Source organism: Microcebus murinus, chromosome 30 (genome assembly GCF_040939455.1).
Source record: "Microcebus murinus isolate Inina chromosome 30, M.murinus_Inina_mat1.0, whole genome shotgun sequence".
Lineage (NCBI taxonomy): Eukaryota > Metazoa > Chordata > Mammalia > Primates > Cheirogaleidae > Microcebus > Microcebus murinus.
In genome coordinates, this window is record NC_134133.1 from 5832285 (window position 1) to 5854116 (window position 21832).

Here is a 21832-nt window from a genome sequence, read left to right on the forward strand (position 1 = left end):
TTTTTATAAATGTGTACACTTTGATGACTATCTGTTACAGCCTCTTGGACTGAATTTTTTATAAGAGAGAGGGAGAGAGGGAAGTTGCATTATATTCTCTGGGTTGTCACACTGTATTCTGCATATGTTACTGAATAAGAAAGTGTTATAAAATAATGAAGTGTTTTTGTAAACTCCCTGGTAAACATCATCATGAATTATGATACACATTGTCTGGATTTCATATTGTAAGACTGCCACTTGATTCACAGTTAGGTTTATACATCTTGTCATGGAAACAGTTTTGGATTTCTTATTTTCTTTTCAGTTCTGATTTTCCTTATGCAAGTTTGCATCGTTTTTTTTCCTTATTATTTTAGTTTGAATGCATTTTCTCTTGCTTTTTGATGCATCCTTCTTTTTCTTTCTTTTGTTGGTGCATGTGTGTGCGCTCTTGAATGTCCCATGGCTGGCCACCCTGTCTGCATGCCTCATGTGACCACCCCCCCTCTCCAAAGTCAACAAATGCATGCGTACCTTAGTGGGCTGCCACCAAATACAGACCCTGAAGGGAGCAAAATTCCCTCCCCACCTGAACCAGAAGCTAAAAGAGATGCCAAAAAGGAATCCAAAAAAAGAAAAGATTTCAAAACCCAGGCAAATCAAGAGCCCAAAAGGTAAGAAGCTGTGTGTGTATTGGCTTATGTTTTGCGATATCTTTGCCCTTCCCCTATCCATCCATGCCATCGTATCAACCTTGGCAGACAGCAAGCTTTGTGTAGTCCTGAAGTCTCTGTTCCTTTAAGGGTGTTTTCAAAACTGTAATTAAAAAAAATCCTAGCAATGGGCAAAAATACCATGTATTGGGACTAAATTTGAGTCAGGTGTTTAGTGGCTTTTAAAACATGTTCGTATTGAAAAGACTAATTGAGCAATATGTAAACAGAATTGTGAGTCAGATTGCTTTTTCCATGGCATCTAGTTAGGGGCCTGGTACCTTCCCAAGTCATTCATAATAAGCAACCTGTGCTTTATAATTTTGAAATTATGTTTTAGGAGCAAATAAAATGGGTCGGCATAAGATGGGCCTATACATGTTTAGTGACTCCATCATTTTCAGCAACTCTCCCCCTCCACATTCATCTTCTAAAAAGGAATCCATCTCAAATAATGATTTGTGATAATGGCACAAAATAAATTTTAATTTGATTTATAAATATTAATTTGTAATCGTTATTAACAGAATCACTTAAACTTTAAGACACTTTGTAAGTTCTAGAATTTTATTTATCTTGTCCTGTTTCCTATTTCCTTTAGGGATGCTCTTTTGGATTGATAAATTGGTGACTTTTTTTTCCCCTTTTAACATAGGTTTACTGATTATTTCCAGTGTTAACCTAATATATATGTCTGTCTTCTTCAACTCCTCCTTCAACTCCTCTACCCTCACCCCAAATTAACATTGACACTTTAAAGCTTTGTCGTTGGGGTTTTGGAACTGATGATTCAGACCTTGGCATTGCCAAGCTACCCCAAACGTGCAAGCATGTATGGCTTTATGCATCATTATAAATGTATCCACATAATGAATATTATAAGAATAGTATATAAATATTTCTAAGTCATGAAATGTGTATAGTTCACTCATAGACAGACCAAACGGAAATGCAAACTTTCACTTTCAGACGCACGAAGGCAGTCTGTCGATCAGGTCCAATAGTGAAGGTCAGAGAAAACCCATCTCCCTCACTGCAGAATGGAAGGACAGAGGTGAAGTGGGGTTTCTGTTTGTGTTTCGCTGTGAGGGTTAGACTGCAAGGCAATGGGAATTTGCATTCAGTAAAAAAGTGCATACAGAATGCTCCAGGTGCCTGGAGGTCAGGGCTTGACAGTCTGACAAGGCTTTGAGAAGAAGCCTCCCTTGGCTGCTGTCCATGGTGCTGCTTTTGCAAGGCTCAACATTCAAGCGGAGCAGAGAACAAATGGCCGGTGTTGAAAGACAGCACTTGCTCCTGCCTGCTCTGTTTCCTATGCCATGAAAAACCACCCGTAAGGATCCTGACTGGTACTTTGATAGGTTTATGTATGTTTCAGAATCTATGTTTACATTGCATTTTTTTTTAATGAAGAAAATCATGATAAGTATCTGTTGTGTAGCCTTCTACAGTTGACAAAGTGCTTTCAAGCTTTTTAAACATTTGCTATAAAATTTTCAGGTTAGCTATTTTTACATCCTCTTTGCAGATGATAAAATTGAAGATCTGCAAATTTAAATGGCAAACCCAGATATTCTAAGTCCAAAGCTCTTCCTTTTTGTGCTACCTCAGCACTGTATGTGCTGAAGACCTGAGTTTGTTAAAGCCTGCTCTGCATAAATCTAGGAGTATCAGATCCCATTTCTGTGCCTCAGTTTTCTCACCTGTGAAATAGGCAGACTGAATCATACTATGAATAATATCCCTTTAACCTCTAAAATTCTCTTCTCTGGATTACAATAGCAAATGACATAGCTCATCATGAGGTTTTCATAAGTAAGGTTCAATTAAAATAAGGATAATCACTGCCATTTAGTAAGTACCGCTATATGCCAGGTACTATGTGAAGTGCTGTTAGCATATGTTATTTCATTTTATCTTTGTTATATCCCTATGGGATGAGTGTCATTATTACCGTGATCCAAAAAGTAAGGAGCTTGAGGTTCAGATAAATTCAGTCAACTTAACAAATAACTGTGTGAGCATGGATATTCTAACTTGAGAGAGCACATTTGTAGCAACTCTACCTTATTGCCTGTCCAAGATTAGCACTTATATATGGCGTTAGATGCCAAATTCATAGTTATTTGATATCTATTTCAACATTTCCAAGTGAGATGCTACAGCAGTCATCTGAATTTAAAAGTGGCCTTAAAGGTGCCCCAAATCAACGTGGTAATTTTAGCCTTATGGAGAAATCCAAAGTCTATCTGGAGTTTTAGACCACCTAATGGCCAAGTCTCCTTTGAACACTAATTAACAGCCTTTGGTATTGGGGAAACCATGTTCCAAACCTCTTTCACCAGCCTGACTGGCATTTACATGTGAAGATGTTATCTATTCTTTGCCCCAGATTTTTAAAAAATTCATGACATGCAAACAAATTGCCCTTCAGCTACATTTAACTGAATAATAGAGCCATTGGCATTGCGATCTCACAACCAGCTTCAGATTAGGTAAAAAATGTGTCTTGCCTATTGTTAACTTGGCAGTCCCAGAGGGAGACACGGAGTCCTGCCCTCCTGGGGCTGGCACTCACGTGAGTTGTGGCACTCAGGTGCCAATGACCTGGTTCCTCCTACCTGCTCTGGAAGCCTGTGCAAATCTCTATAAAAAAAAGGTGCCTGTGTGAATCAAAAACATTCTCATCAAATGTAGACACATCTGATCAATCAGGGAGACGAATGCTGTTCACAATTCCAAGCCCTGGGAGATGTGGAACCATCCACATGTTTGGTATCTTTTACAGCAGTGCTTCTCAACTGGGGATAATCCCACCCCCCTACCCCAGAAGACGTTTAGCAATGTCTGGAGACATTTTTAACAGCCACAGCTGGGGCAGGGGTGGTGCTATTGTCATTTAATAGGTAGAAGCTAAAGATACTGTTAAGCATCCTATAATGCCAAGGAGAGCTTCCTACAAACAAAGCCCCAAATTTCAGTAGGGCATAGGTTGAGAAGCCCTGTTTAAACCAGATTCCCAGGCGATGGGCTGAATTTTTCCTTTTTACATGAATTTCTTATTTCTTTTACATAGACTTACTCTACGTCTAAAGGAATAACAGGCACCACCACTGATTGTCAAATTGTGTAGTGGTTCTCACACTCACGCCAGTGTACACAATAAGCCACATGGGGAGTCTGTTAAAATGCAGAGTACTAGGTCCCATCCTCAAATAATTTGATTCAGCAGGTTTTAAATGGTGCTGGGAATCTGTGCTTTTAAAAAGCACCCTCTCCCAACCGTGAATCTAAAGCATTTGGTCTCCAGCTCACACTTGATCGTCAAACTTGGCTGCACATTCAAATCATTTGGAGAGGCTAAAAATGCTAATGCCTGGGCCACACCTGCAGAGATTCTGATTTAATTAATATGGGATGTGGCCTACATATCACGTATTAAAAAAATCTCAAGTGATTCTAATAACATTAGTTTTGGGCCAACTCTTTTAAAACTGAACCCATTTTCTCAAAAGAAAGAGGGGAGAGAAAGGAAAATGTGAGCACGTTCAGCTGGTTGTGTTTGGCGATCACAAAATCCACAGATGTAAATTGCTATGTCTTCTAATTTTTAAATCAGCTCCTAAGGTTGCAGTACTTAATTTTCACCATAATATTTTTAGTCTTCTTTCTAGATGACATTTAGATTAGCATCACTTTGGTCACTGTCCCGCAGTGACAAGGCAATCAAACAGCTCCGATGATTACGAGTTGCGTCAATGTTCCTTGGATCATTGGGATTGGAAATTTTCCTCATTTACATTATTATTTAACATTTCTTGAATGCCAGTGCGGCTCTTCACATATGGCCTGTGTGGAAAGTACATTGTATCAGCAATTAACAAATCCATAATGCCAACCGCCCCGATCCAAAGTAAGCTGCGTAGATTGAGTCTGCAAGCAGATGTAAGAGGGCAGGAATAAAATTCTCTGAAAATGCATCCAAAGAGTCTTTCGGGAGATGTGTTTGGAGCCAAGGTGCTGCCTATGTTCGGAGGCCATGTGATTGCTGTGGGTTGGGGTTTCAGGAACTGAACGATCAGGTGGAACTCGCTTTTCTCCTCTGCTGCTCTGCCAGGGTCCCTAAGTCAGTAGGTGGTTCCATCCACCCGGTTGCCCAAGACAGAACCTCAGGAGCCATCCTCGATTCCCTCTTCTCCCCCAGCATGTCCCGACAATTTAATTACTGTGCCCTGGGCTAGAGCTGGGAAGGGAGCACTTCCCCGGACTCTGCTCGGCTCTTAAGAAAAGAAAAAGAAACAATGACCATGCCCTGTCAGTGCCCTTAATCTCTCTCCAGCTGATCAATTTCTCCCTCTCCTCAATGCCACTACCATAGTTCAGGTCTCTGTCTTCTCTCCCTTGGACCACAGCAGTTGCCTTCTCAACTGTGTCCTTGACTCCAATCTTGGACCCTCACTCGAAATCCGTGTCACACAATGGCTCCTTTTATTTCTTCTTTATGAATGCCTACCTAGTCGTATTTGAATAATATATATTTTTTCTTTTACTCTAACTGCGCTCGCTCTCTGTCTCTCTCTGTCTCTCTCTCTCTCTCTCATTCACACACAACGATATTATGTCTGGTGCATTTTAACTCTTCTCCCCCCACCAAGAGAAACAGCAAGAGCTATGTAGTAGGAATAGCTCTGTTTCAAACCTCTGAATACAGCACTGTATATAGCAGAAAGGCATGGATAGGAGTTGGCAGTGACCTTCACACTCTTGGTCTCACGTGTCCTGATGACACCAGGCATTATTGCATTTTCGAACGTGAGCACATCATTGGTTGCCCTTCCAGCTCTGAGCAGGTGCTGGCCTTGCCCACGTGGCTGAGTCATGCTGTCTAAATCCTAAAGAACCAGGTTTACGTTAATAGGAAGTACTCGGAAGAGAGAATGAGAGGGGGGCAATTTTCAAGCAAATTTCAAGTACACGTCTGCATCCCAGATGTCCAAGGAGAAATTCTCGGGGGAGCTTGTCTCCTTTTAACCCATCTGATATTATAGTTTGGGTACTCGTCCAAATCTCATGCTGAAATTCCAGCCCCACTGTTGGAGGGTGAGGCCTGGTGGGCGCTGTTTGGGTCCCGGGGGAAGATCCTTCATGAGTGGCTTCGTGACCTCCTGCCGCTAACGTGAGTTCTTGCTCTGTTAGTTTTCACGGGAGAGCTGGTTGTCTAAAAGAGCATGGGCTCTCTCTCTTGCTCCTTCTCTGCCACGTGGCATGCCTGCTCCTCCCTCCACCTTCTACCTCGATTGGAAGCTCCTTGAAGCTGTCACCAAGAGCAGACACTTTTGACACCATGCTTCTCATACAGTTTGCAGATCCATGACCCAAATCAACCTCTTTTGTTTTAATAAAGGACTCAGTCTCAGGTATTTGCTTCATAGGAACACAAAACAGACTGATATACCTTGTGACTCTCTTCCTGAAGGAAGCCTGCCCCCGTGAGAACAGTAGATTTTCCAACCCAGACATAAAATCTTGAGCACTATGCTTAATCGTCTATCCCATCGGTGGAATCTTCCTGGCCCATGACAAACCATCAATTAATGTATGTTTTCTTTCTAAAATTTCAACCATATGTCCTCATCCTGTGGTCATTGAATTAACTGTCACAAAAACATACGTTCAGATAACACACACCTTCCCGGGTGGGTGTGATGCTGGTCTGACCACTCAGAAGTCTATATATAGAGTCTTCAGAGTGGAATCTAAAGCTTGTCTGTGTTTGTTTAGAAATAACGAAATCCATCTCTTCTCCTCTTATTCCTCAAAAGGAAAAATCTGTGTAGTGTCAATTTTGGAAATTGGTTCTTCTCTTGGGAAACAATGCATGCTTTCCTGTGTTTTACATCATTTCTCTAATCACCTGTTGGGTTCTTGCTTCAGTCAGTACCTGGATCAAGCCCGAGCCACTTTGATGAATGTCCTCGTGCCAACAGCATCTGTATTCTTAGTGATCGTTCAGAGAGAGACTTCTCAACCACTCCCATCCTTACAGTAGGGTGAATGACACCTTCTCATATTACTGGGTTATAACTGCATATTTAGAAAAACCCTAAACAGGTTAGAAAAGACTCACTGGTATATTTTTGCCCTCCCCCTCCCCCCACTTCTTTTTTTTTTGAAATTAACTAATAACCAACCCCAAGAAGCTACAACGTGCACTTGTAATGTTGTAGCAACTGCTTGTTGTTGCCTCCTGTCTTACTCTTTGTGATACAAACACTTTGATATATTTGTTTTAGCAGCGAGTCTGAGCCCCAGGGCGTCAAGGCATAATTAGAAAAGGGCAGGGACTGGAAGGGAAGGAGAGGAAGGGGTGAGGCTGGCTTTCATAATGAAGCAGTGACTATGGGATGTGAGAGCCCTGATTATAGTTTATAATTAGCCTGGGATTATACAAACCACCCAAATGAGCAAGCAGGGGTGTCTCCTTTTGAGAAGACAATGCTTTGGTGCCACCTTGAATTTGTAGTTATTAACCACTGGGAAGAGACAAAGGAAAATATTCCACACTAGAATCAAATTCAGAGGTATCGTTCTAAAACTTGTAAGGATAAAGAGTTGCTGGGAGAAGTCAATTTGAAAAAGAAAAAAATGAGGTTAAGAGAGGGCGTTTGGTCTAAATGTCCTACCTAAGGAGCATTGCGAAGGACATGTCCTAAGATATTCCGTCCCTCTCTGGTCCTTTAAGCTCTCGTGTTTCTGGGCTGGAACAATTTAGTAGCAAATAGAATTCAGTTATCATGCTTGTTTAAGGACATTTTCATGGATTCGTAATAGGGTCTGCAGGCATGCATCCATTTGGAGAGAGAGAATATATCATGTTTACGGTGCCTGCTACAACGTATGTGGACATTTGCATTTGGAGATGAAAGCATATTCCCTCTTCAGCTGGAGTTGTACCCCTTGTTGGTAGCGATCGGAGGCTTAAAGCTGGTGGTAGGCAGAGCGGTGGACCAGACACTCTTTCCTCTTCTGTTGCATTTGTACGTTTCCTTTCACACGCGGATTCTGCCCTTAATCACAAAGCAGGTGCAATATCGGAATCCATCAGTCGCGGTAAGCTTTACCAAATCCAGCACCCTGACCTTGAAAACACATCCTACCTTGCAAGAGAAGGTTTTGTGGGCCTCCCCCCCGCTTTCAAAAATAGCGGGGAGAATCGGTGTGCTCACCTGGGTGTGGACCGACCCCGTAGAGGTAAATTCGTTTCACAAAGCACATCGCAGCTTGAATTCTTTGGCCACGTTTGTGCACACGTAGTTTCAGATGTGCAAATAGAATGTTTCACATTGAAAGCTCGGTACTTAGTCCTGTTGGATTAATTTGGCAGTAGACATCAATGAATGCACACTAGCTCAGGAGCATTTGGGGAAAAGAACAATTTGCATAGCCAGTTACTCAAAGGATGGGCAGCTGGGTTATGGTAGTTTGAATTTGACATTAAAAAAAAAAAAAAAGAAAGAAAGGAAAAGGCCACTCTGGATATATTATTATTTGTGACATGGCTCAAGATGGGAGGCTGTGAGGAGAGTGAAGATGACAGAACTGGTACTAACCACTGTGACAAGAACTTGAAGAGCAGCCGACGTGACATCTTTCCTAGCGTGCTGCCGAACACGTCAACTTCGTGAAGGACAGTGAGAAAACGGTTTGCCGAAAACTTGAAAGGTGGAGCGGGGAGCTGCCGGCCGTGTCAGATGCGATAGAGTCTGTCGTGGCCGCGGAGGCCGGCTGCTGGCTGCAGCGACGGATGGCCTGCAGGTGGGACAGCGTCCCGTCTTCCGCGCGGCCCCCAAAGTGACTGCACTTGACCTGCATATTGTCTCAAGTTTGCGGGATCATGATATACAAGAAGTGAGTTGTTAGCCAGTGTGCAGTTAGTTGGAACCGGAGACCAAGGGCTGCATTTCCGTGCGTGCGTGTGTGCCCAGAGCGAAGTTCAAAGGCATCTTCTACTAAAATTGAGGGGTGCAGGGAAAGAGGAGATACGGGGCTTTATGAACTTACATCAAGTTTAATAGAAGTAATGAAAGCCAACTCTGGATCATCTACCAGGGGTCCTCAAACTACGGCCACATGCGGCCCGCAGAGGACATTTATCCGGCCCGCCACTGGGTATTTTTGCTGCCACTGCCTGTCCTGCTTAGCAGCCGGCTCGTCCCGGGCCCGCAGTGCGCATGAGTGGAATGTGCGCTGCACTCTCCAATGGTCCTCAACGGTCTGGGGGCAGTGGACTGGCCCCCTGTTTACAAAGTTTGAATTCTAAGCAGAGAGGACTTTATTAGGGGGACTCTGGGAGCTTCAAAGGAAGGAAGGGGAAAACTGGAATCAAGGCAGCGACAGTAGAGTATAAAATGAAGTAGGACCAGAGCAGTGGTTCTTAACTCTCAACTGTGCATTAGAGTAACCTGGGGAGCTTTAAAAATGCCCATGTTGGCCGGGCGCGGTGGCTCACACCTGTAATCCTGGCACTCTGGGAGGCCGAGGCAGGAGGATCGCTCAAGGTCAGGAGTTCGAGACCAGCCTGAACAAGAGAGAGACCCTGTCTCTACTATAAATAGAAAGAAATTAATTGGCCAACTAAAAATATATATATAGAAAAAGAAAATTAGCCGGGCATGGTGGCGCATGCCTGTGGTCCCAGCTACTCGGGAGGCTGAGGCAGGAGGATTGCTTGAGCCCAGGAGTTTGAGGTTGCTGTGAGCTAGGCTGATGCCACAGGCAACAGAGTGAGACTCTATCTGAAAAAAAAAAAAAAAAGCCAGCATCTAAGCTTCACTGCAGACAGATTGAATCCGAACTTTTGCAGACAGATTGAATCCGAACTTTTGCAGACAGATTGAATCCGAACTTTTGCAGACAGATTGAATCCGAACTTTGAGGGTGGGACCTTTCTCAGTTCTAAGGCGCAGCCAAAGATCAAGCACTACTGACCTGTGAGGACGTTCTGGTCAAGGCCTAGACTCTGGGACAAGCATATTCCACCTGTTCGTTCTAGCCTTGCATCATTTGTTCAAGGGAAAGAGTGGAGAAGAGCGTCCAGGTGGTTGAGTTGAAGTCATCATCCAGTTTGCAGGCGGAGAGGCATGCAAGGGAGAGGCTGGCCTCTACGAAGCCCTTCGGCATCAACAGAGAGGAAAGAAGCCCCTCAGTTTACCCGCAGGAGTACCCAGAGTGTGGCCAAGGCCGTCCCTCCAAACCTAGAGGCTGTTAGAAAGGGGCGATGGATGCTAAGAGGCCGAAAAAGCAAGAGGAGCTGAACATGCACAGTCAGGACACAAGGAAGCGAGAGATCCAGGCTCCTCTATGTGAATTCTGCATGAAGCCGGGCTTTTCCAGCTCCAAAGCTACAAAACCCAGCTTCCTCCTCCTCTCCTCTCATTCTTTGCGTCTCCTCAAGTGTTAAAAGTACTGAGAAAGGAACAAGATGCCAAAGCCAGTTTTATGACAATTATAGAATTACCCCCAAATGTTTCCAAAAAGACAAAGCAAAATGAAACAAAAGCATGGCTTCGGGAAGACGCCGGTGTATGGTCCTACTATTTTATTTTTGCAACCAGCACCTCTTAGAACAGCGCATGGAAACGGGACAGGTGCCATTCTAGAAGGGATGGGTAGCTCAGTCAGTGGGCTGTGTGTGTACCTGCCGTAGGAGATCTCTGGTTCCAAAGCCACCCCAATGTAAGGGAAACTGGGAGCCCCGAATCAAACTTACCTTTTCAGCTACTGAAAGCACCACTCGCCACATTTTTTTGTTTGTTTGTTTTTTTGCTCCAGAACAGAGGTTCTCAGAGTGTGGCCCCCAAATCAGCAGCAAGAGCGGCAGCAGAAAACTTGTTAGAAATGTAAATCCTCAGACCTGGGCTGGGATTCGGGGACATCCAGGTTGTCACAGCCTTCCGAGTGATTAGGAGGCATGCTCCAGTTTGAGAATCACTGCTTTAGAAAAAGCATGTCATTCCTTCTGTGGGAAAGAGCAGTCTCCAAAATATCTAACCAGAATTTTGCAATGAGTAGCTCTATGGAGAGCTATCTATCTAAAGCTGTGCATTAATTGTTAATTAATTGCATTAATTGTTAATCATTGACAAATGATGGGGGACCAGTGAAAAAGAAATTGATGTTCGGCAACATTGTCAAAAATAATGCTGTCAAATTAAAAAAGGATACTTTTGCTTTTTAACTGTCCTAGTCTTAACTAGTCACAACCTGTGATCTTTGACCAATGATATTATTCCTGTATGTCTTTTCTTTAGTTTGTAAAATCGCATCCCCCTGTTACCAATGCTATTTCAGAGCCATTCTGGCAATTACAAATTTCGACTTGCTTTATCACCTGTTTTTGTTGGTGGACTCTATACTATGACCTGCTTTGCACACTTAGGAAGGTTAGTTTTATTTATTTGAAAATAAAGGTGTTCACACTGACATAGGTCATCAAGAAGCAAATATAAGAGACTACAACAATTTTTAATTTTTAATAAAGTCTTGAGAATATAATAATTTTTAGTGGGTCACTTTTTTGGGCATAGTGAGATTAAGGGTGTTCAGAAAGTAGTCCGAGGAGAGGTTATCAGGGAAGCAGAAGCTGCTATCTGATACCTTTAATAGTTACAAACAGGAATCATCAGAACAAAAAGAAAATAAACATAATCCAATGTTTTGTTTGTATTAATGATAATGCCCTTTGTAGCGAGAATTAACTGATAAGGCCAGGCATACATTAAATGTTCAGTTTCTATCATCTCAAACACAAAGCAAAAAGAGCTGACTTCTAATTGCCTAATTGCCTTAGAAGACTTGTCAGGTAAGGAATGAATGGTTTTATTCACAGAAAGCTTTCTCTTCTAATAATGACCACAGAGATCTCTGGGCTGCTCGTGTTAAATGGTTTCCATGCTTTTTGCTGTCATCTGTAAACCCATCTCTGAACTGTAAATTATATTTAATAGCATTTTTTCCCTGGGTTGATTTCCTGCAAAGACAAACGATATACTTTGAATGGCTCTCTGTTTTCCTCAATCGAGTATGAGCGCACACATGCCAATCACGTAAACAAATGTGTGTTCAGGGCATTAGTAACCGGAATTTTCTGTAAAAACTCAAAAGCCACAGCGAAAGGAAGTTGTAGATTTTAACAGAAACATGAAAAGTTAACAAAAAGGCAGTCACGTTTATTTTGTGGGGCACATGAATTTATCCTGAGATTTAACTACACATTTATGGACAATTCATGTAAAAAGAAAAATGTTAGCAAACTCTGTAAATTAACATTTAAGATTTTTCCAGAAAATGTGAAAACAAGGGCACATTCCTACATTCCATAGCCTGCTTGTTATTTACCATTTTGTCTTCTTTTTTCTTTTAAGTTTAGGGGAATATGAAGAAATAGACTGAACAGGATTTTACTGTTTTCTATAAAATGAGGGGGGAGGGAATTGTCTCATTTTTCCAATGGGACATTTTTATTATTTAAAATAAAAATAATAATTTTTATTATTAAAAAAAAAAGGAAAGCTGACCAATTAACCCCTAACAGGAGGTACAATGCTATCATTTGCCAAGTCTTTTGTGCAGTCAGACTGGTCTAGTATAAAGGATTTTCCCAACTTATGCTGGATCCTTGAGAAGACCTATAAATAAGACCATTTGTTTGGTCTCAAAATGACTTGCATTTGCAAACTGAAGAATGTTCCAATAGAAGTTTCATGGTGACACACCAATCTGCAAACTGGCTCAGCCAGTAGTCAAAACAAGTCACGACGAGATCTGGGAAGCTGAAGACTTTGAATGGGTCAGATTATCCTCCATGCAGTTTGGCACAGATAAATTTGGGCTATAAATATGCAGCCTCCCTTTATGTTTTCAACTCAAATGGTCCAGAACAAATAGTGAAAATACGTATGCACCTAATGGTGACCCAGAACCATGAGAATACTGTGATCAAACCGAAATCACTTATTTACGCTAGAGAGTCCTTTGTATTACGATGAGCAGTCGCTTGCTAAAATTGCAAAGCATAGGTGGTTTGTTCTTCACTTAATGCATGAGCACTTAAATTAATCTGAACATCTTTAATTATAAGCTGGAAATTGAGTCATTGAGACATTTAACACCGGGGAAGACGGACACTTACAAGGCACCCGACTTTCATAGAAATTTGTGTGACTAATTCAGGGGTCCCAAACCCAATGCCTACATGGGCAATACAAATTAGAGATGTGGACCAGGTAAATGCCCGCTCCAGGTAAGGAAGAAGCTATTAGCACCCCATTAAAAAATACCAGCTGTTCTGAATTTTCAGGCGAACCCATTAATCAGAATTGTATCATAAAACTTTCCTCATTTTAAAAATATTGTCAACTAGTTCAAATTTTTTAAGAAGCTACGAGCCAAACAGAACAAGCCTATGAGCTGGGCTTAACCTGCGAGCCACCCGTTTGCATGTTTTACTATTGCACAAGAAATGAGCTACAGTTCTGCAAATGCCTCCAAAGTGATAACCCAAAAAACAACCCATCCCTTTAGAAGCCAAGCCTGAAATAGCAGGACCTCGTTTCTTCTAAAATGGACAGTTTCCTCCTGCTGGAGATGTGATTTGATGGTGTCAGCATGTGAGGTTCCTGTCACTTCATGACATGTCTTCTTCTTCCAGGCCCGATGGGATAGGAACCGTGACTGTGGAAGAAAAGGAACGCTTTGAAGAAATCAAAGAGAGACTCCGCGTCCTGTTGGAAAATCAGATCACGCATTTTAGGTAAGGATCTGGCGTTTAGGGGCTCATTTGGAGGGTGAGACCGGGGAGGAACAATTAAAGGGCTTGATTTGCCAAAACTGTAAATCTACCGGAGGTATCCTGGGTATGCAGAAGTAACTTTGTAGAAAAAACAAACCAATCAGACATGGTTCCTCAATAGGCAACAGACTTGAAATTCTTTCTTCTGTTTTTTTTTGTTGTTGTTGTTTTTGTATTTTTCTTTTGCTCAAGAATTGCTTAAGAACTTGACATTCTTTTTTTTTTTTTTTTTTTTTTTTTGGTTTTTTATGAGACAGAGTCTCACTCTGTTGCCCAGACTAGAGTGCCGTGGCATCAGCCTAGCTCACAGCAACCTCAAACTTTTGGGCTCAAGCCATCCTCCTGCCTCAGCCTCCCCAGTAGCTGGGACTACAGACATGCGCCACTATGCCCAGCTAATTTTTTCTATATATTTTTAGTTGGCCAATTAATTTCTTTCTATTTTTTTAGTAGAGAAGGGGTCTCACTCTTGCTCAGGCTGGTTTTGAACTCCTAACTTTGAGCAATCCTCCCTCCTCAGCCTCCTGGAGTGCTAGGATTACAGGCGAAGAACTTGACATTCTTAAATTCATTTTATTTCCACTGGAAGAACAAAGCCTTTCTTGTGTGAGCCGACCATCAGCCAATGATAAAACGTTGAATTTGAAGTTTCTTCAAAGTTCCTAAATAGGCCGGGCGCGGTGACTCACGCCTGTAATCCTAGCACTCTGGGAGGCCGAGGCGGGTGGATTGCGCAAGATCAGGAGTTCAAACCAGCCTGAGCGAGGGCGATACCCCGTCTCTACTATAAATAGAAAGAAATTAATTGGCCAGCTAAAAATATATAGAAAAAATTAGCGAAGCGTGGTGGCGCATGCCTGTAGTCCCAGCTACTCGGGAGGCTGAGGCAGGAGGATCGCTTGAGCCCAGGAGTTGGAGGTTGCTGTGAGCGAGGCTGATGCCACGGCACTCACTCTAGCCTGGGCAACAAAGTGAGACTCTGTCTCAGAAAAAAAAAGAAAGTTCCTAAATAAAACAGTAAAAAAGCAATCCTGTGACTGGGATCATAGTGAGCAGGAAGGCAGGCCATGGTGCCTATAGGCCAGTCTCCGCTTTCTCCACCACCTGGGAAACAGGATGAGCTGGCTACGTGGGGGAAGAGGGAACTCGGACCAGCCTGGCTAGCTAGGATCTTCCTTGTGTGCTGGAGCAGCCAGCCTCACACCACACAGCCCAGCCTCCCCCTTGGAACAAATTAGGCATTTCTCATGCTTTGCTGGTGGTTCTGGACCACAGATCCGAAAATAATAACTCAAAAGTAGGAATCACGTTTATAATAGTCCCTATTTATTAAATACTTCCTATCTGCCAGATATAGGACTGGAGGCTGGAGAAGTATGAAGGCATGTGTTTGTATTCTCAGAATGACTTTGTAAGGTTGTTATTATCATCCCCGTTTAAACTACCGTATTTCCCCGAAAAGAAGACAGGGTCTTATATTTATTTTTCCCCAAGAAGACATCCCAGGGCTTATTTTCAGGGGATGTGTTATTTTTTTTAAGTACGGTACAACCATCTACATTTATTCAAGTATAGTGAAGTCGTCTTCTGGAACATCATCATCACTCTCCAAACCCCCAATACCATCCTGAATGTCTTGCGACTCTATTTCCTTTAGAACCACTGGCCCTGATCTCTCCTGTCGAGCACTAGAGCTGTCACGGGGCAGATGAGAAGGGCTGCTCGTGTTCTTTCCCGCTCTGCGACGACATGCATGGGTTGTGCAGATGCGCTGCATAGCCACCCCCATCACTAGGGCTTATTTTCATAGCCACGCCCAGCACTAGGGCTTATTTTCATAGCCACGCCCAGCACTAGGGCTTATTTTCATAGCCACGCCCAGCACTAGGGCTTATTTTCATAGCCACGCCCAGCACTAGGGCTTATTTTCGGGGTAGGGCTTCTATTGCGCACATGCTTAGACATCCTGCTAGGGCTCATTTTATGGGGAGGTCTTATTTTCCAGGAAACATAGTAGGAATAAAATGAGACTGAACTTTCCCAAGGCCTCTCAGCCAGCAAATGGGAGCATGGGATGCGGACATAGGATAATCTGGGTTTGAGTGGCCATGCTGGTCTGTCTGTGACAGGAATAGTGTTTTCAAGGGCCTGCGACGGCCTGAAACAGTCAATGGAATTTCTAGTGGCACCAGACGCAGTTCTTTCTGTGCCATCAAAATCCTCCCAGATAAATCTTTATGGATTATATACTATATGTAAAATGCATTGCCAACAGCAAAAGGTCTATAACAATGAAAAATAGCAAGCAAGGAAGGACAGTTAGCAGAATCATGAATTTGTTCTAAATACACTCCCCCGGCCAGGCGCAGTTGGTCACGCCTGCAATCCTAGCACTCTGGGAGGCTGAGGCGGGAGGATCGCTCGAGGTCAAGAGTTCAAGACCAGCCTGAGCAAGAGCAAGATCCCGTCTCTACTAAAAAATAGAAAGAAATTAATTGGCCAACTAAAAATATATAGAAAAAAAAAATTGAGCCGGGCATGGTGGCGCATGCCTGTAGTCCCAGCTACTCGGGAGGCTGAGGCAGGAGGATTGCTTGAGCCCAGGAGTTGGAGGTTACTGTGACCGAGGCTGACACCACGGCACTCACTCTAGCCTGGGCAACAGAGTGACACTCTGTCTCAAAATAAAAATAAAAGAAATAAATACACTCTTCTATTCCACATATTAATTCATTGGCGGGAGAGGTTTAAGGCAATATGTTTGCATTTCAGCCTGTTTCAACTAATATTTTGTTTAATGCTCAGTAGTAATATATAAGGTCACATTTGGGCTAACAAATAGTTCTCTTTCACAATAGAAATCCAAACAGCCTTGTGTCATCACTCTCGATATTCTTTTCTCCCTCAGACATTTGCAGGGTCCCTCTTTAGTTATTATTCACACATACACATATATACATTATATACACACATATATGGTGTGAATTCAGATTAACATAACACAACGTGACAAAATAAAAAGCATTTTCCGTTCCTCCGAGAGAGTTGCTATAGGAATCAAATTGCAGCATATTTCATGCGAAATGTAATAATTTGGGCAACCTTAAGCATTTTATGTCTTTTTTAGGTATTGCTTTCCATTTGGTCGACCTGAAGGTGCTTTAAAAGCTACCCTCTCACTCTTGGAAAGGGTAAGAATGAAAGTAAAAGACAAATCACATCTATAATGAAACACACACAACGTAATTGCAATTAAAATATTGTGGTGGAATGACCTAGTTTGTCATTTGTAAAGGATTTATTTACCATTCATCAAAATATCAGAATAAGGCCGGGCGCGGCGGCTCACGCCTGTAATCCTAGCACTCTGGGAGGCCGAGGCGGGCGGATTGCTCAAGGTCAGGAGTTCAAAACCAGCCTGAGCGAGACCCTGTCTCTACCATAAAAATAGAAAGAAATTAATTGGCCAACTAATATATATATATATATATATATATAAATCAGCCGGGCATGGTGGCTCATGCCTGTAGTCCCAGCTACTCGGGAGGCTGAGGCAGGAGGATCGCTTGAGCCCAGGAGTTGGAGGTTGCTGTGAGCTAGGCTGACGCCACGGCACTCACTCTAGCCTAGGCAAGAAAGCGAGACTCTGTCTCAAAAAAAAAAAAAAAAAATATCAGAATAAAAGTGAGGAAACTGCCAAAAATTCTTGATATTTTATCTCCAGACTCCCAAATAGGATATATAGGAGGTATTTCCAAGTCCTTCCCTAATTCATGACCAGGCTTTGCCATCCTAACTGTGCATTGCAATTCTAGTGCTTTTGTTTTTTGTTTTTTTAAGTGATGGTTCCCAATCCATATTTAGTCCCAGGAAATATTCACAACTCATTTTAAACTTGAACTCTTCAAGAAGTATGAAGGAGTAACACATTGGCTTGAACCTTCTTAATAATAATAATCCCCTTTTTCTTTTTCTACTTGAAGGTTTTGATGAAAGATATCGTTACCCCAGTACCCCAAGAGGAGGTCAAAACTGTCATCCGTAAATGTCTGGAGCAGGCTGCTCTGGTGAACTATTCCCGGCTCTCAGAGTATGCCAAAATCGAAGGTGAGGCTCCCTCCTGCCCCCAGTTTTGAATTTAAATTTTGGTACGCCTCCCTGGGGAAGTCTCTCTCTTTTCTGAAAGGCACCAGAAAACAGTGGTCCACCCGAGTATGTTAAGCTGAAAAAGTGCCTTGTCTTTTGGTAGTGTTTCAGACTCCATGTCAGGTTAGCGCTGAGCCATACCTGACCCTGCAGGCTGGCCTTAGATCTCATTCATTCTTGTTACTCCAGAGCTTGGATGCTTGGTACCACTGCCCTCACGAGTTTTAGGGACGTGGTCACTGATGACCGAGTCATCACCAAAGGCACTTTGAGTAAACTCTACTTGAGACGGAGATTATGGTTCTTTGGGACCTGATTTATTCGCAAAGGTATTAATCACTTTTCATTGTTACCCTGTTGGCTGCTATAGGGTGATTTGAAAACCACATCCAACTTGACCAGTGGTGTAAGTGTATAAATGTGGAAGTTCTGTGTGCAAAATTCGATGTGTCCCCATTCTGCAATCTGATGTCCTCTCACGCGACACCTGACTAAAACCAGCAAATGCGTATTGTCTGCCTCAGGACGACTGGGGGGAAAAATAAATACTAACCAACCGCCCAGGCCCCATCACTTACTCTGCCAAAGTCCTTGTTTCCTTAGCGAATTAGGTTAAGACCGTGTCAGATTCGCAGTGTTCTGTATACTACATGTCCTCCCTCTCTCGATTTTGTCTGTCTGACGATGCAAATTGTGTACCAGTGGTAATGAATTCATTGTTATGCATCCAGGGAAAAACACTTAAGAATTGGGCACTAAAAGGATGTTTGTCAACTCTCGAACTTGGTAATGAGTGACAAAAATAGAGGAACAAGAAGATCGTTAAGGGGCTATATTAGCAAATAATTGTTCCAGCATTTACCGTCCCAGGATGTAACGATTGGTCGTATTTGGTCAAGTCAGCCGGGTACCGAATCATAGTAGGCAAGGCCAGAGATGGGATGGGATCAAGAAACGTTCTGTTGCCATGGCTGCTGCCTCAAGGGTCTTGGTCTAGCTATTACTAGTCTTTTGGTAAGATCTGCTCTCTTCTTTCAGATAAATATATCCCAAAACAAACTTTAAGATCTGTAAGTAAAAATGCATTCATTTCCAAAGTAGATAAGCTGGTCTGTAATTTCCTTTTGTGCCTCAATTCTTCTTGGTTGTGTTAATTATCTTTTGCACTGTGACTTTTAGGTCTGGGAATTCTTTGAAGAAACCAATCCCTTTTTTCCAACTCTCTTTTCAGAGAAGTACCTCATTCCACACTACCTGCTCTCTTCTGCTTCTCTCCTTCCTTGTCCGTGATTGGCTCAGCCACTTTTTGACGGGCCCTCTGGGAAAGTGGCTGAGACGCCAATTTCAAAGCATGCTGGGATTGTTAATTCAGACAACCCAACATTCTCTGGCTGCATGCGTCAGGTTTTCTTCCATGAACATAGTCCACCATAGGCTGAGACGTTGCAGCTTTAAAGATATTACTACCAGACAACTTTCTTTTACAAGGCTCTGATCCTACCCTCGGAAAAGCCATCTTCCATGTTTAACCTTGGAGCCCTCTGTGAGCATTTACAGCTTAGTTATCTGAGAATTTTGGAAAGAAGTTGTAGTAATATTGCCGGAGACTATGTTTATGAAGAAATACCTCAAGAGCCTTAGATACTAAAGTCTGAAATCCTTAGTATCTTGGAGCCTTAAATCAATGAAATTTTGTTTCCCCTCTACTCATGATGTTTTTGATCATTGTATTCTTGCAAACAACTCTAAAGAGACGTGTAAAATCATGGTCACAATCTCTCTCGTGACTCATGGCATGCTGAATGGTTAATCCAGTAGATCTCCAATTTGGAAACTCCTTTTTTTCTTTTATCCTGTGTTTATCCCAAAATACTCTGTGGCTATTTTCCTTTGAGCTAATGTAACGTTTTCCTCTAACCTATGACCTTTAACCTCTTTACCTCTGACCTAAGCCTCTTGCATGCCCAAATCCTCTTTTATAGGGAAAAAGAGAGAAATGTATGAGCATCCTGTCTTCTGCTTGGCCTCCCAAGTGATGGATTTAACCATTCGTGAGTACCTACCACCTCCTCACCATGCTATCTTCACTCTTTCTGTTTTCATTATTTCAAGAAAATCCAGATCCAAACCAACTCACTCTCCTTGCTTCAAGTTTTTTAGCATTGGCTTGTCTGTTGGTTCTGTCTGTGAAACCCAGTGTGAGAAGTCCAGTCACTTTTTTATCAGCCTACAAACAGGTTAGACAATTAAGCCATTTGTTTGTGATAAACTCAGATTTGTCTGTTAAGTTTTTCAGTTATTCTCTGTCTGTGACCTGAATGCATTTTTACTTTGCTTGTGTGTAACCCCGATCCGTAAAGTGCTTGTCACTGGTACACAATCAAAAGGTAGCAGCTAGGCCGGGGAGCAATGTGTGAGGTGTCAGGTCAAGGACATTCGGGGCAAAGTCATGCCTTCTTTTCCACGTTTAAGATGCCAAACTATTACGGGTATGAGATCACGCCAGGTGGTCCATTCTCTGTAAAATCAGATGGTATATGCCTCCTGTCTGTTCCTCTCTCAAGCTGGGAAACTATTCCTTGTTCTCTCTGGAGATTTTGACTTGTCCCTGTCCTCTAAGCTCTGGCTAGAACATATGACTTAATTGTCACTTGGAGAGTTCATGTATGTTTCATAGCTTGATTTCACATTAAACTTGATTTTTACTAATTTTCTATTTGTGCAGCATTTCCCACTTCTGTGAAGGAGCCTATTTTTGCTGGCCCCCACACTTCGGGGCGGTGGGAACCCAAGGGGCAACCTTTTCTTTCCAATATCATGTATCACACATAAGTGGGGGGCATTTTGGTCCACTTGCTCATTAATCCTGCATATGTGTTCTTGTTTCTCTCTCTTCTCTCCTTGTTGTGCTCTCTCTCTTTCAAATAGAGAATCAAAAGGATGCAGGTGAACCAATTGTATATGCATTATACATTATCAGGACTGTTGAGTTATATTCCGTTTTCGTTTTTGTTTTTCAATAGCTCCTTAAGGAATGTACTCCCAGAGAGCGATGCGGAGTTGCAAAAATACTTAAGGAGTTAATTTGTGCTGTCTGAATACTTCTCATGCCCATTCGATGTTGGCCTTTTGAGAGCAGAATTTCCGAAAAGGCATAATCTCTGAAGGAACAGAATTCTGGTTTGCTGCAGAGCTTCCTTTCGTCCTTGGTTGCAGGATTCCAGTGATTTGGCCTCATGTGTGTTTAAAAACAACAACAACAACAACACAATTACTGAACCAAATGAACCTTCCTCTTTGTTTTTCATTTCTTTTTTTCTGTTTTCTGCCCTATTGAGAAGTTTGTGTTCTTTGATGAATGTTTACCAGCCGAGACAGAGAGAAGTCGTGTCCGTGTTGTTCTCGTTTGTATTACGTGATGAAGCAGGGGCCGTGGGCAGGATGACCGAGCAGGGGCTGTCGCTGGAAGTTTCACAGGAGGAAACTCTTAGAAAGTTCTCTGGCTTTGGAAATTTTCTTCCTGTTTGGTCCCAAAACTTCTGAGCCTATTTTGAAGAGAGCTCTGACTTAAAACTTTTAACAAATACATAATTTCAATTGATCCATTGTTTTTAAAAGTGTAAAGGATTCTCAACAATAATCACCATTTCTTCAAAGTCAACAGTTGAGCGTATTCCAGAACAATCGAGAAAGCGCTTTGGAGCACAGGCCACCTAGGGGGCCCCAGTTAAGTGTCTGAAGACTCACAAACCTATCATCAAGACACACGGGCCTTTCTCTCCCTGCTAGGGAAGGTATTCATCTATCCAATCATTCATTCACTCATTCATTCATCAGACAAGATCTCAGCAGGAGCCATCCCTGTGGCAGGTACAGGGTTAAAAGCCAGAGACTAGGCCGGGCGCTGTGGCTCACGCCTGTAATCCTAGCTCTTGGGAGGCCGAGGCGGGCGGATTGCTCAAGGTCAGGAGTTCAAAACCAGCCTGAGCAAGAGCGAGACCCCGTCTCTACTATAAATAGAAAGAAATTAATTGGCCAACTGATATATATATAAAAAAATTAGCCGGGCATGGTGGCGCATGCCTGTAGTCCCAGCTACCCGGGAGGCTGAGGCAGAAGGATCACTCGAGCCCAGGAGTTT

The 21832-nt window shown here is 42.6% G+C and overlaps 1 protein-coding gene across 5 annotated transcripts in view; it reads left to right on the forward strand.

Moving 5' to 3' along the window:
- The window catches only part of CADPS (calcium dependent secretion activator), a 483222-nt gene that overhangs the window by 336231 nt on the left and 125159 nt on the right, over positions 1–21832 (forward strand). For 2 of the 5 annotated variants that reach the window (XM_075998808.1, XM_020284645.2), the window contains exons 14-18: positions 13405–13506; positions 16673–16736; positions 17529–17652; positions 19674–19742; positions 20620–20637. In XM_075998808.1, the coding sequence (XP_075854923.1) occupies positions 13405–13506; positions 16673–16736; positions 17529–17652; positions 19674–19742; positions 20620–20637 (377 nt within the window). Of the gene's footprint in view, positions 1–497; positions 657–13404; positions 13507–16672; positions 16737–17528; positions 17653–19673; positions 19743–20619; positions 20638–21832 lie in introns of all 5 variants that reach the window. The other 3 variants (XM_075998809.1, XM_075998811.1, XM_075998810.1) reach the window with 2 other exon arrangements.